This window comes from Dama dama, chromosome 27, assembly GCF_033118175.1.
Source record: "Dama dama isolate Ldn47 chromosome 27, ASM3311817v1, whole genome shotgun sequence".
In the NCBI taxonomy this organism is placed as follows: Eukaryota; Metazoa; Chordata; class Mammalia; order Artiodactyla; family Cervidae; genus Dama; species Dama dama.
This window is the reverse complement of record NC_083707.1, coordinates 30,531,655-30,547,152: the sequence shown is the minus strand read 5'-3', so window position 1 is coordinate 30,547,152 and position 15,498 is coordinate 30,531,655. Positions and strand designations below refer to the sequence as shown.

The following is a 15,498-nucleotide window of genomic DNA, read 5'->3' as shown; positions in this document are numbered from 1 at the left end:
AGAGCTGGACCATAAAGGAGACTTAGCCCCAAAGAACTGATGCTTTTGAATTGTGGTGCTGGAGGAATTCTCAAGAGTCCCTTGGACTGCAAAGAGATCAAACCAATCAATCCTAAAGAAAATCAACCTTGAATAATTATTGGAAGGAATGATGCTAAAGCTGAAGCTCCAATACTTTGGCTACCTAATGCAGAGAGCCGAACCATTGCAAAAGACCCTGATGCTGGGAAAGATTGAAGGCAAAAGGAGAAGGGAGCAGCAAAGGATAAGATGGTTAGATACCATCACCGACTCAATGGACATGAATTTGAACAAACTCTGGGAGACAGTGAAGTACAGGGAAGTCTGGCATGCTGCAGTCCATGAAGTTGCAAAAAGTTGGACATGACTTAGCGACTGAACAACAATCTCTAAGCATGTATGTCTGGAAGCATTTCTGTTTTGTTTGAGTAACTGATGTATCCCTAGGATATTTGAAATGCTTAAACTTCCATCTGCCTTATATGCTGGGCATTTCCCTTCTTATATATACATTAGTTTTTTCTCTGTGATCAACTTTCATTGCTAAATTTTCTTTTATGTCACAGGTAACTTTCCCTGAATAGCAGATGAAAAGCTATGAAAGTACAATTGCACTGTCCGACATGATATTTTTGGAAAATAAATTTTTCCCTTTATATTCAAATATCCTGTTTCTTAGAGTTATATGTGTGCACAAAGTTTGGTTGAATAGATTTGTGCACAATAGAAAATTGTCTTGTTTTTATGCAGACTTGCTTTTGCTTGAAGACGTAGCAAAAGTTGAGTGGAAGACAGTGCTATAAGATGTATTTAGAAAGAGTTCCTAGCCATTTCCTCCACCTTCAATACACTCACAGCCACAAAGATATGTCTTTGTCCCTTAGTTAGTATGCAAATTTGAAACAAATTTGAAGAGAGCCCCACAAAGTCTATTTTGCTTTCATCTCAATCACTTATGAAGAGAGTCCTAGAGCTTTAAGAAATGCTAGAACATTTTCTTTTCATATAAAGTAGAGAATCTGTCCTTTTGGCCTAAACATACAACCGCTAGAAAGCAGAATGGTGAAGTGATAAATGTGTTTATATTTGTTATCATAGACCAAGAACTGACTCTAAATCTTTATAGTTTCTGTACTGAATTCAGGAAAACTTCCTCAGCCTTAGTTTCATATCTGTAAAACAAGAACGTTAAAATCTGTCAGACCCAATTCAAAAAGTTGTTACATATTTCAAATGAGATGATGTAACTTGAAAGAACATTTAACAATAAAAGTGGCTGTTCCTGTCTTAGGCAAAAAAAAATAAATAAATACATAATCTCAGAGATCCTGAAAGTAAGCAATTTAGGAACATATTGCTATCACTCTTTTTCAAATGAATAAATAAATTTGAGGCAAATTAAACTTTCTTGCTCAAGACAACCATTTGTAAGTGGCAAATTTCTGCATGGCAAAGAACCAAAAAATCCAAAAGACTAAAGACAAATTAGGAAGAGGTCATAACACCTGACAACTTAGGGTAAAGTTTATTATATTTTGCAAAACAGCGAGCAGATTAAAAAATCACCTAAAAGAAACATTAGCATAGAATATGAGTTGCTAGCATTTCACAGGAAAAAAAAAAGTACTGAAGTACTCTTAGATGCTAAACCTAACCAATGATTAAAGATGTGCAAATAAACATAACCAATAATTAGAGACCTACAGAAATTGTTTTGTGCATTTGTGTGTGTGTTTCATGTAGTCAAAAATGAAAAAAAATGTAATACTGTTGTCACAGGTATGGGAGAAAGGGTCTCCATTCACTGTTACTGAGGATGTAAATACAAACAAATTCTGGATTGCCTATATAATTCTGGACTAAAATGTATAACATCTTACCCCTGACCCAGCAATTCTACTTTTTGAATTTTATCCTGCAGGTATTTGTACCAATATATTATTCCCAAGGTGATTTTTAATGGAAAACAATTTAAAGCACTGCAGATGACTCCCAATATGGAATACGATCTGAGCATACAGTGGATGTTATGCTACTAAAAGTAGTAAGATAACATTATATATGTCTTATGGAAAGATGACAATTACTTTTTAAAGTGGAAAAAAGTGTCATAACAATATGTTCATCATTTTGCTTTTTAAGAAGGTGTCTATATCTGGGTAAACATATCTATTTGGCATATACATCAACAATATGTAGAAGACTTTCATTAATTTAGTGACAGTGGTTATTTTTTGGGGGAGGGAGGAGCAGAAAGAAGGGTGTGAATGACTTGTTCTCTGTTTCCATCTCCTTCATATTTGGATTGTTTATACACCAAAGCTATCCTCCTCCGAACCTGTTTTCTTTCCATTCCACCATATTACCCTCTGAAAATGCTTTGTAGAGCGCAAAGAGTGTAAGGACTCTCATCTGTAGTCTTTCTCTGTATCAGTCTGATGGGGCTTTACCATCACAGTATGGTTCTTTTTGGTAACAGAGCTCCATTAAATCACTTTTTTAAATTAGTTTTTGTTAGAGTTGGACTTGAGTCTGAGCACGCTCTGGGTTTTGGTGATGGACAGGGAAGCCCGGAGCGCTGCCGTCCATGGGGTGGCAAAGAGCTGCACACAAGTGAGTGACTGAACTGAGCCGACACTTGTTTACAATGTTGCTAGTTTCTGCCCTACAACAAAGTGAGTCAGCTCTGCGTATACACACAGCCCCTCCCTCCTGACCTCCCTCTCACCCCCGACCCCACCCCTCTACGTCATCACAGGGCGCCAAGCTGAGCTCTCTGCGCGCTGCCCCGGCCTCCACTAGCTAGCTACTGTACACACAGTGGTGTATTTTTGTCAAACCTAATCTCCCAATTTATCCAACTCTCCCCCCCCACCCCGCCCCGCCCCATATCCACATGTCCATTCTCTATGTCTGTGTCTCTATTCCTGCCTTGGAACTAACTTCATCTGTACCAGTTTTCTAGATTTCACATATATGTGTTAATATACGATATTAGTTTTTCTCTCTCTGACATTTGATTTCCTTTTTTTTTTTTTTGCTCTTTATGCCAGCCATTTGTGTGATGTCCCTCAGATCCACTCCCTGTTTTCCACTCTCTGCCCTCAACCCCAGAGATCAGACTCCACAAATGACATTTCCCAGGAATTCATTGCCCGGAGACTTTGGTTAGGTCTGGCCAGTGGGAGATATCGGCAGGGGGTTGGAAAGATGGAGGAGGAGGCAAGTCAGAATACTTCACCCCTTTTCTCTGCTTTGAGTGGCATCTCAGGGTGGTGACAATTTCCTCGCTGGCAGACTCACCTGGAACCCCAGCTCCCATTCCCTTGCCCCAGCAGTTACATTTCAGAGTCACTCTCTTTTTTTGATTCTGCAGCCTGAACAGTGCTGGCATCTTCCTGTCTTTGCTAATCTTCTGGCCATCTCACCTTCTCTATTTATATTTCCAGTGCTCTTAATACTGTTCAACAATGCACAGAATACTTTCTTGAATGATATGGCATGGCTTATGTATCCCCATGGGACCTACACAAAATTGCATATTGTGGGAAACACAATTGACATTAAATTTATACCCTACAAAGTTTACTGGTTGATAAACTGAATGTAAGATAAATAAATGTAGGTGGAAAATCCTTGAGTCAGGGTAGAAGAATGAAACTAGCAATTCAAACTCTTGCTAAGCACCAAGAATTTTCCTGCTTTTAAAAAAGCAATCCTCACACCCTTTTTATGCAATAAGTATTATCATCCCTAAATCACAGTAAAGAAATAGAGATGCAGACAGATTAATTAACTGGCTTGTGAATGGCAGAACTGGGGTTCAGCTTCAGGTCTTTTTTACTCTAAAGCCCCAGATATTGCAAAGATGCTATAAAGTTGATTTCTGTCCTCCCACTTTAAGTATTCTCTTTTGCTTCACTTTCTTATTCAGGAGTCTACAATTCCCTGGTTCCCTTTTAGCATAGTCTTATATTTCTAACATTTATCTTCTGCTCTGCCATAGAAAACCCACTTATCTGTTGTGCTACTTTTTTCCAATGCCTTGCTTTCTGCTGATCTGATAACTAAACCTGAGCTGAGCTATTATTTGATGATAATTCCTATTCTGCCAGAAGAGAAAAAAAGTAGATTTGAAATTGTAAGTCAAGCCAGCAATCATTTCTCTCAAGCCATTTATTCATTCATTCACTTTCCCTTCCAGAAAACGTGCTAGATACACAGCACTGAACAAGACAGATTGCAGGCTGGTTGGGAAGAGAGTCATCAAACAATTTTATTGAGTTGTATGTAGGAGAAATGTTCTGTGGAAGTCTATGAGAGGAAATTGTACTGGAGAGTCCAGAAATACTTCCCTAAGGAAATGAAATTTGTGTTGACCATAAAGGAGGGACTAGAGAAGTAAAGACAGAGTAAGTGGGAGAGAGAAAAACTATATGACACAGTATATATTGGCCCTGGGGCAAGAAAGAGAATGGCCCATCAGAGAAAAAAATTTTTTTAAAGACCAATAATAGGAGTGTGTAGAGAAGAACAGGCAAAGGCAAGGAAGGTAGGAGGCAGCCCAATCCTGCATAAACTTAAAGGACATGTGAAGGGTCATGGACCATGTCTTTTCTATCCTAAGAGGAATGGGAAACCATTGGAAAGTGTTCAGCAGGGAGGAGGAACACGATCTTGTTTCTAAAATGAATACTCAGGCTATATTTCTCTAGAAGAGCTTGGAACAAATATTGGGAAATAAACGAATGAATGGCAATAGTGGGTGAAAGAGTGTGAAGGTTGAAATCATTTTCTAAGGGAGTTATATTTAGAATTTTTTTTAATTAGTGAACTTCCTAGTTAATAATCCTATTATCCTTATGTCTGAGTTAGTGATCATAGCCTTATTAAGTTTAGGAAAAGAAACCTTCTAAAATCAGTTTCTAATCAAGTATAGCTTAAATGGATTCATATCTATATAATTTCTTTTAAAAGAGAGCAGGAAAAAAATAAAAGAGGAGGAATTTTTCCTGTATTGTATTTCTAAAGCTTGATCATTATCATTACATTTCCATAGATATCTAAAATAGCTATTTCAGCTATTTTGGTTACTGTATGTACAACTTAAATTCTTTTAGAGTAGGCACCTGCAACTCTAGTAAATAATTTATGTGTGTTTTCAAAGATTTCTTTTTAATTGTATATTTCCCCTGTTTCTATTGCCAAGTGAACATTAGAAAGAGACTTTTGTCTCTACAAAGATTTGAAAATTTAACCTGTTTTGTTTTTCCTTTTCTCTCATTTCATCCCATCTCGTCTGTGCCAGAAAAAAAACTAATTCATTCATTTATTTTCTAAAATTACCCATTAATTACCTGAGGTCTTATTCAGGTAGACTACACTACTGGAAAACTAAAGTTACCCATTGAATGCAGGGAAATAGGGGGTGTAACTGGACAAAATCGGGACCTGTTAGAATTGTAATTTTCTGAGTATTGATCAGAGCTAAGTCCTGATAAGAATCTCTCCCAGATATCTAGGGTTTCTTCTGAAGGAAACCAGAGTGGAGACATACTTCTTGTTTTCTCCCTGGGTGGCACTTAACTGGGTAACAGCCACTCAGGTTTTCCAGCCATCAGCCTTTTCATCAAGGTCTTCCTGGGGTTTATCTTCCCATCTGTGAATCTAGTTAGCCCCAAGAGAAGGCTGAGCACGTGTACTTCGTGGGAATCCAGAATTGCTATAAACAGACATCAGAGGCTGACTACAGAATACAATTAAATGTTTTCAATGACCCATATATTTTATGTGGGATTTTCATTTTGATTTTACATCAATAAGAAGGAGTTTTGAGGCTGCTCCCTGAAATTGGTGTCCCAGAGTTGAGGAAACACTTCCTAATGTATTCATTTTGTACCCTTTGCAATACTCTATGATTTAATTCTCTGAATAGGGAGTAGTCTTCAGCCGTCTCTTTAAATTCCCTTGATCTTGAGTTCTTTTTCTTCTTAAATGTACTATTGATCAATTGATGTACTTGTTCTTTTGTACTCTTTAAGAAGAGTTATTATGAATCCGTTGTTAAACTCCTAAATGGGTCAAATCAATTTTCCAATTGACTGAGAATAAATACCAAATTCCTGTCCTCCTGCAGCCATAAGCAAATAAACCTCTCCCCACTAATGAAATAAAGTCTCTTTTAAGTATTATTGCTGGTAGGAGGGAAAAGTTCTCAATAATTTGTCAAATCAAATGAAATGTTCTGATTATCTCTTTGAACCTGCTTAAAATATGACTGTCACAGATGTCTGTCAAATTTCACTGATAAAGTTGTCTTCTCTGGAATCTGAGAAATAATAATAAGCCATGAACATCTTTATTTTTGTGGTATAAATTTATTTAATGAATATTTTTGGAGCATCTAGTATGTACATAGCACTGTGGGGAATACAAAGAAGGAAAATTTATGATTCTGCTTTTTAATATCCTTAAACCTAGTTGGATAGAGTCCAGGAGATCATAGAGAGGGACTTGCAGGCAGTCAAGACTTTAGAGGATATTGCAGAGAAGGAATCAGTTTGTATCTATGGGAAAGTACACAGGAATAGAATTAGGTAAGAACTTGGTTTGAGTATAGGACAAATGAAAACCTCATAAAAGACAGATAGATAGTCCAACTCATTGGGTCTAATTTTAAATCTGGTTCAGGTATTAGGATCACCTAGTACAACATAAGGGGAAAAGCTAAGAACAAGGTGATAGCAGGTTGTAGGAGACAAAGTTACGGAAAGTGAGATGGGGACTCATAATACATAGGAAACACCTTAGAAGTTAAATATCATTGTCAGATTTGCTACAAGTTTCTCTACGCAATTAACTAGTAATGGTTGCTAACATGTTAAATGCAATGTGCCGGGCAACTTTTGATTTTCATTTTAATTTTAAGCTATTATGTTATGAGCTAATCTCCCCATCCTGCTGTCTATTTCATGAATTTGCTAATATTATATCCATTTTTGTTGATGAGACAGAAGAATTTACCCAAGCAGGTAAGTTGTGAAGCTGGGCCACAAGTCTGGCGTTCTGATTGCAAAGTTTGTATACCCAGTCACTACAAAGTCCTGCCCAGACACCAAATAAGAGGTTAATGTGTGCTCATTCTCCAGTCCTTTGAGACCCCATGAACTGTAGCCCACTAGGCTCCTCTGTCCATGGGATTCTCCAGGCAAGAATTCTAGAGTGAGTTGTCATGTCCTTCTCCATGGGATTTTCCTGACTCAGAGATGGAACCTGAGTCCCCGGCATCTTCTCATTGCAGCTGGATTCTTTACCCACTGAGCCACCTGGAAAGAGGTGTAGGGATCAGGCAATTACAGAAACACAGATGGGAGAGATGGAAGGATCACATAGAGCTGAGGGGTGCAGCAGAGGCATCTTGGAGACTGTTTCATCTCCTTAGACACATAGTTAACATGTTCATAGGGGGAGAGGTGAGGCTGGTTGGGAGCAGACAAAGCAGAAGCAAGAACATGGAGTCCAGATTAGCAAGTTCTATGCTGTGTTTGCAAATTGTACTGGGGGCAGAATATTTGAAAAGGCAAATGGAAAGGTAAGTTTGCAAAGGTAATTTTGAACTAGAAGATGGAGCACTTTGAAGGGGAAGAATTGAAAAACAAAATGGTATCATGAAAGCAATATGTATTAGAAAGGCAGGAGGAGCTCCAAGGAAGAGAATGTAAAGAGATAAAAGCAGAGGTCCAAGCAACCACTCTGAGTGATTCCCACAATTAGCCTAAGAGGAAGGAAAGTAAAGTTATTCCATAAACATGAGCACTTGAGGGTGAGGGCTAAATGAAGTAGTAGCCACAGAAAGAAATATGCTTGCTGAATAAATGAATGGTAGTCACAGAATCTTTAGTTCCTCACTGAAGTACGTAGATAATAATATTTGATCCACATTCTTGAGTTGCTTTATAGATACTAAAATCCCTATCAAATGGAAGAAATTAACTACATGATGACCATGAGCATAGAGCCTCCAGACCAGCTGGAGCCCGAGGATTGATAATGTTAACCCCTGTGACACCACCCTGTGACCTTATCATCAATCAATCAGAGAATTGTGTAGCAACTGATCATACACTCTGCAACTCCTCTTCCTTATCTCACCTTTAAAAGTGTTTCACTGAAATGCAGCAGGGAGTTGGGTGTTTTAAGCATTAGTTGTTCCGAAATTCTTATCTGGCATTTACAATAAACGCTCACTGTCCTTCACCACAACCCAATGTCAGTAGATTGGATTTACCACATGCAGGCAAGTGGACCCATGTTTGGTTCAGTAACAGTGATGATTGCCCAGTATCACTGGGTTTCTGTGAACACTAAATGACCTTATATTCTAAAGCTTGTGGAATAGAGTATAGCACGTGGTTAGCTTGATATACATATTTGTTAAATAACTCAAGAAAAAAATCAATTAAATGTTTTTTGACAAATAATTTCTATACCGTCTATTAAAAAACATGAAATAATTGAAGTATCATTCAAACATCTACTTGGATGTGTGTGTGTGTAAGCGTTAGTCGCTCAGTCATGTCTGAGTCTTGCAAGCCCATGGGCTATAGCCCACCACACTCCTCTGTCCTTGGAATTCTCCAGACAAGAATACTGTCAGTAACCATTCCCTTCTCCAGGGGGTCTTCCTGAATCAGGGATCCAACCCAGGTCTCCTGTATTTCAGGCAGATTCTTTACCATCTGAGCCACCAGGGAAGCCCCATCTACCTGGATACTGACTCCTATGAGAAGATTTGCATCTCACTTAATAAACACTATGTGTATTGAGTATGTACCATAAACATGCTTTGTTTTTGAGGTGTAGGGGAGAAAGGAAAGCAATATTCATTTGAAAATGGTTTGAAAATCTCATAAGGAGACAGAAATACACAGAGAAAGTCAATGACAAAGCCTACTAATTAGGCCATGGACAGTGCTGTGCAAAGAGCTTTATGAAAGCACACCCTAGAGGTCCACATGGGCTTCTTCAGTTGGTCAAGAAATGCTTTGCAGATGAAATGACACTTGAGGTGTCTGCTAAGGATATTTGGAGGCATTCTGCCAGAGGAAATCACATGAATATGTCTCTATGATGCTCATCATTCTGTTTATTTTTCTCCCAGTGTAGTCTTGGAACAAACATTTTTGGAGTCAATGGACATACAAAGTATCAAAAGAATGAATGAAGATGGGTGGAATATGTGATAAATTATGTGACCAAATCTCCCCAAAATTCCTACTTAAATAATATCAGATGCTCCACCATCACAGTCCATCACCACCAACCATCACCACCATCCACCATCACTACAACAACCCTCCTCTATCTCCTGTGTGGAGGGAAGTGGGGAGCTGTCCTTTGTCTCAGTTCTGGTAAACTTCTCCATGAGAATGGGTCATCTGTGAGGACAGGGACCAAGTTTTTTTAGATTTTTCCATCCTTGCAAAGTGAAATATCTGTCACATATTAGACACTCAATATTGAGTAAATCAATAAACAAAAGAGTGCTCATCAGAAAGAGTTCTTGCTGTCTAGAATTTCAAATAGGAGTTTACAATCTAACATTGATGCCAGAGTGGAATCACATTAATTAGACAGCAGAATAAGAAAAATCGGCTAATAAATGACAGGATGATGAGGTACTATCTGAAATCTGCATAAGTGTGACTGTATGTGTGTGTGTATGTGTGTACAATTGCATGCATGTATGTTTAGAAAGCAGTGGCAATTGTTAAAATGCTGCATTTAAACCAAGTGGAATGAGGGGAAGTTATGGTTGTGCTCCAGAACACTGCAAAATGATATACTATGTAAAAACAAAAGCAAGAGCCAGACAAAAACTAGACTTTGTGTCCTTAAGTAAAGTTCAACTTGAGGCATACAAAAAAAAAAAAACATAAAAATTCAAATCACAGTTTTGATGTTGCATGGGAGTTTTTGTTAGCGTTTCAACAAAGTTGATAGAAGAATTTCTCATTATGTCTCCAGCTGTGGAGGTTTTCAGGGAAATAAACAATCATTGGCCTGCCCTTCAAACACCCAGTACAAGGAGCCCAGAGACAGGGTGGGTTTATCTTTTGCCACCTTAAATCATGTAAGGTGACACCTCAAGTGACTTGATGTATGAGACCAGAGGGAATGTAATAGTGTGAAGTCCCCAAAGACAGGAGAACAGCACGACACAGCTTTTCCAAGTCCACTAAATTACCAGGGCTCACTTCTTAAAGGCATTCCGCACACGCAATACATGTTCCCATGAGGAGAGATGTTTATTAGTATCAGGGCTGTGGAGCAGTGTATGTTCATAATGTAGGCTGCATTCCTCATGAATTTAAGCTTCTGTTATGTATGTGTCTTTACTTCCTAAGTAGATTATAAATTACATGAGGTCCTCTCACTCCCAATATTTATGCTATCTATCTATTATGTACATAGTAGTCACAGAATCCTTAAATAGAATAAATATATATATTCATAAAATTCAAATTTTCAAATCATTTTCCCTTTGTCCTTAGATTCCAAATGCCATGTCCTCACTTGTGTCTTAGTCTGCTCAGGCTGCTATAATAAACTATCATAGTATGCTTGCATGTTAAGCTGCTTCAGATGTGCCTGACTTTTTGTGACCCTGTGGACTGTAGCCAACCAGGCTCCTCTGTCCATGGGATTCTCCAGGTAAGAATACTGCAGTGGGTTGCCATCAGGGGATCTTCCCAACCTTGGGATGGCATCCCCATCTCATGTCTCCTGAATTGGCAGGCCAGTTCTTTACCACTAACACTACCTGGGAAGCCCAAACTATCACAGACTGGTGGCTTAAACAATTGATCCTTATTTCTCACGGTTCTGCAAGCTAAGTCCAAGATCAAGTTGCCAACAGATTCAGTGTCTGGTGAGAACCTGCTTCCTGTCTTACAGACAGCTGACTTCTTGCTCTGTGCTCACATGGTCTTTCCTTGGTCTATGGAGTGGAGAGACTTTGTCTGTCTCTCTCTTCTTGTAGAGCACTAATCCCATCATGAGGGCCTTACCCTCTTTCCTAATGTAAACACAATTACCTCCCAAGGGCACCACTTCCAAACACTGTTGCAATGGGGGCTGAGGCCTCAACATATTAATTTTGGCGGAATACAACCATTGAGCCCATAACAACCTGCAAAGTCTCATTCTAGTCTATCCCTCAGACCTGATCTTCTCCACATACAGCTCCTGCCACATTGGGCTTCTTTCTGTTCTTTAAATAAGTCAAGATTCTTCCTACCCCTAGATCTTTGCGCTTGCTGGTATCAGATTTTCTCCCATGTCTTCACAGGCCTTCTCTTTCAACTCTCTGTTTATGAATCACCTCCTCTGAGAGGTTTCCTGGATAACTTAGCAAAATTTATTTCTTTAGTCCTCTGTCATCCCTCTTTTCTACATTATCTCATTTTCTCCCTTATCACTACTTATCTCTATCTGAAATTATCTCAATTATGTTACAGTTATTATCTATGAATTGTACTAGAGTATAAGCTTCATGAGAAAGCTTATCTATATTGTATATAACTTTATCTCCAGAATTTATAATCTAGCATATGATATATGATATATAGGGCTTCCCTGGTAGCTCAGCTGGTAAAGAATCTGCCTGCAATGCAGGAGATCCTGGTTTGAGCCCTGGGTTGGGAAGATCCCCTGGAGAAGGGATAGTTACCCACTCCAGTATTCTGGGGCTTCTCTAGTGGGTCAGATGGTAAAGAATCTGCCTGCAATGAGGGAGACCTGGTTTCGATCCCTGGGTGGGGAAGATGCCCTGAAGGAGGGCATGGCAACCCACTCCAGTATTCTTGCCTGAAGAATCCCTATGGGCAGAGGAGTCTGGTGGGCTGCAGTCCATGGGTTCTCAAAGAGTCAGACATGACTGAGTGATTAAGCACACACATATGGGCTTCCTTGGTGGTCAGATGGTAAAGAATCTGCCTGAAATGCAGGAGACCCAGGTTTGATCCCTGACTGGGGAAGATCCCTTGGAGAAGGGAATGGCTACCCACTCCAGTATTCTTGCCTGGAAAATCCTGTGAACAGGGGAACCTGGTGTGCTACATACAGTTCATGGGGTCGCAGTCAGACATGACCGAGTAAATAAGACTTTCACACACATTATATGTCAGCACTATTTATATATTACAGCACTATATATGTATATATACACACATACATTACATATATTAACATATATACAAAATATTTCAGTACCCCATGCAGTGCCTTCCACCAGGGAAGCCCCAACATTCTCGAGGCTTAATAATAATATTTGATGATGATGACAATTCTAAGAAGAGTGAAAGTAGCTCTATTCTTTCTTTCTTTGATGATTTATCTTTGGTAAAAATTGTACAATTTTTTTTTTTTTAAATTAGCAGTCTCTTTCTTCACCTTCAGTATGGTCCTTCCTTCTCCAGGGTTACCTTTGTCCTATCACTATCAACCAAAGATTAACCACGAACTCACCTCCAATAGATCAGCTGGCAAAGAATCCACCTGCCATGCAGGAGACCTTGGGTTCGACTCCCGGGTCGGGAAGATCCCCTGGAGAAGGGATAGGCTACCCACTCCAGTATTCTCAAGCTTCCCTTGTGGCTCAGCTGGTAAAGAATGTGCTTGCAATGCAGGAGACCCTGGTTTAATCCCTGGGTTGGGAAGATCCCCTGGAGAAAGGAAAGGCTACCCATGCCAGTATTCTGGCCTGGAGAATTTCATAGACTGTGTAGTTGATGGGGTTGCAAAGAATCGGACACAACTGAGTGACTTTCACACAGACTGAAACAATAGCAAGATTTTGATAGATTGTGAGATTGGAGTCTGACAGTGGCATAAGGAATGGTAGGCAGATGGGAAAGTGTTTTGGTTTCAATGATCTCCACACACAGACTAAGAGTTGAGATTTTCTTCCTAGATGGGAGGGAGGGAGAGGATGCTGACACTCTGATTTCAGTGACCAGCTCTACAGTCCAAGCCTTGCTCTGATTGCCTACTTGGCTCATGGTATTTCAGCATCTAACCTAAGATTTAGAAAATCTCAGAACCAACTTGTTAATCATAAGGAGCTTTCTTTATGTCTTTTTTCACTGTGGTCAGAGGTCCCATCTCTGTCCCCTCTGTGTCACCTACCAGTTCCTAATAAACAGAATAAGCTGATCTGCCACAACTTTCAAGCATGTCTTCCTGCTTATGAATAAAAAAATTCTGATTCAAGCTCATGCTTCCTCATTCTGAGGTCCTCTCATCCTCCACGCTAGCTCTTAATGCACAGTGTTAATGTCAAATCTGTTTGCTTTAATTATGTTAAGAGGTTATGTTGGAAGGTTACCCACTTAGTCTTTAACAGCATGAAATAGCACTGAGATTATTATTGTCAGTTTTCTGCACATAAACAAGAACTTGATTAACAGTAGCTAACCGTTAGAAAATAAATGTTCTCCTAAATGCAGACGTTTTTAGTGGATAAGCACTAGGTGTCACTAGTAGCCTCTTAACTACAATTATCTAAACCTTCAGAGAAAGCAACTTTAAGGGAGACTGAGAAAGAAAAATGGAAACAATGGGAAAGTCTTCCTTCAGCAAATACTATTTATTGTTTAGAATCATACAAACATTTAAAAATATTTTAATGGATCATGGTGAGCATATAGTTGAGTAACTTTGAGATACATGGGAAATCATCATGATGTATACTGGAAACATACCTGAACTCTATGTGTAAAACAAATATTTGTCAACCAAATTCTGCTTTCAGACTAACTTAAATTTGAGGGCATGTAATCCCACCTCTTCTTCCCAATATTTGCAGCTTAGCATCATGTTTAAATCAAAACATATTTTTGATATAGTGGAAATATTCTATATTTTTGAAGAAGTGATGACTCCATAGAAGTATACACGTGAACAAAGTCATTAAGCTGATCACTTGGGATCTGACATTTAACGGTATAAAAATTATACTCCCATAAAGCACTAGTAAAAATCATAATTATTCATCTTAATGTTGCTGCTAATAGCTTTTTGCTTTTGTAAGCAGATATTCTGTGATTAAGTAATTATTCTACATAACATTTGCAAGTACTTAGTCAAATGAATGCTGAATCTATCCGATCTTTGAGTGTCTTAAAATATTGCACAGTGCTAATTCCCATATCTTGATCCTGTTGTTATTCAATAAGGGCTGAGTTTTTTATATTTAAGGCACCACATTGGTGATTTTTCACATTCATATGAAACCCTTCTTTGGCTTGCAATAACTGACCCTTTGAATATGAAGAGCCTTGATATAGATGAACAGGTATACTATAATATCAATGAACATTTGTTTTAAATTGTGTCCATTAAGTAGAAATATCAGCATACTCCAAAACCATTGCTTCAATTCAAGCACATATGTGATTTATAGCCCTTCTTCATTCTTAGCCTCAGTTCTCCAAAATGTTTGTAGTCTACCTATAAATTCCCACGCCTATAAAGCAGCCCAAGAAAGTATTTGATGTCTTTATTCCCATCTGATACTTGATTCTCAACTATTTTGGAATGAGCACCCTCATGGTACCAGATTTTGTGTGCTTCTCCTTCACTTTATTATTAGAAACAGAAATGGCTATGTCTATGGCCTTCTCTCATAGCTCACTTGGTAAAGAATCTTCCTGCAATGTAGGAGACCCCGGTTCGATCCCTAGGTTGGGAAGATCTGCTGGAGAAGGGATAGGCTACCCACTCCAGTATTCTTGGGCTTCCCTTGTGGCTCAGCTGGTAAACAATCCACTTGCAATGCGGGAGACCTGGGTTGGATCCCTGGGTTGGGAAGATCCCCTGGAGAAGGGAAAGGCTACCCACTCCAGTATTCTGGCCTGGAGAATTCCATGGACTGTATAGTCCATGGGGTCACAAAGATTCAGACATGACTGACTTCACTTCATAATAAAGCAATGCTGATTAAATAATAGATTGAGTTCCTATTATGTGCCAGATACAAAAATAAAAGATGAGGGGTACAAATAGAAGTTTAGACATAGGTCCTAATCTTAAGTAGAATCGTTTATTTATTTATTTTGGCTGCTCTGCAAAGTATGTGGCCTCTTACTTCCCTGACCAGGGATTGAACCTGCACCCCCTGCAGTGGAAGTGCGTAGTATTAACCACTGGACAGCCAGGGAAGTCCCTGTGGGTCCTAATCTTAGAAACTTTATAACATTCTGGAGGTCATCTATTCATAAACTGGCCAGCTGAATATATGAATACTTCCCATGCATTAATCATGTCAATCCTGATAGAAGAGATAAAAGGTAATGTATTTGCTACAATGGTCTATAAATAAACAACCGTCTTCATCTGTGAGGCAGAGGATGGAGGAAGCACAGTTACTATACCAACATGATGGATTTCTCTTACTTTAGCATTCCTATTAGAGTG

General features: G+C 38.9%; 1 protein-coding gene across 1 annotated transcript in view; it reads left to right on the top strand.

The window, feature by feature from the left end:
• LOC133047617 (uncharacterized) overlaps window positions 1–15,498 on the top strand; it is a 174,900-nt gene that overhangs the window by 145,228 nt on the left and 14,174 nt on the right. Inside the window, 2 exon segments of the mRNA XM_061130912.1 lie at window positions 6,502–6,617; window positions 7,486–7,612. Of these exon segments, the coding sequence (XP_060986895.1) occupies window positions 6,502–6,617; window positions 7,486–7,612 (243 nt within the window).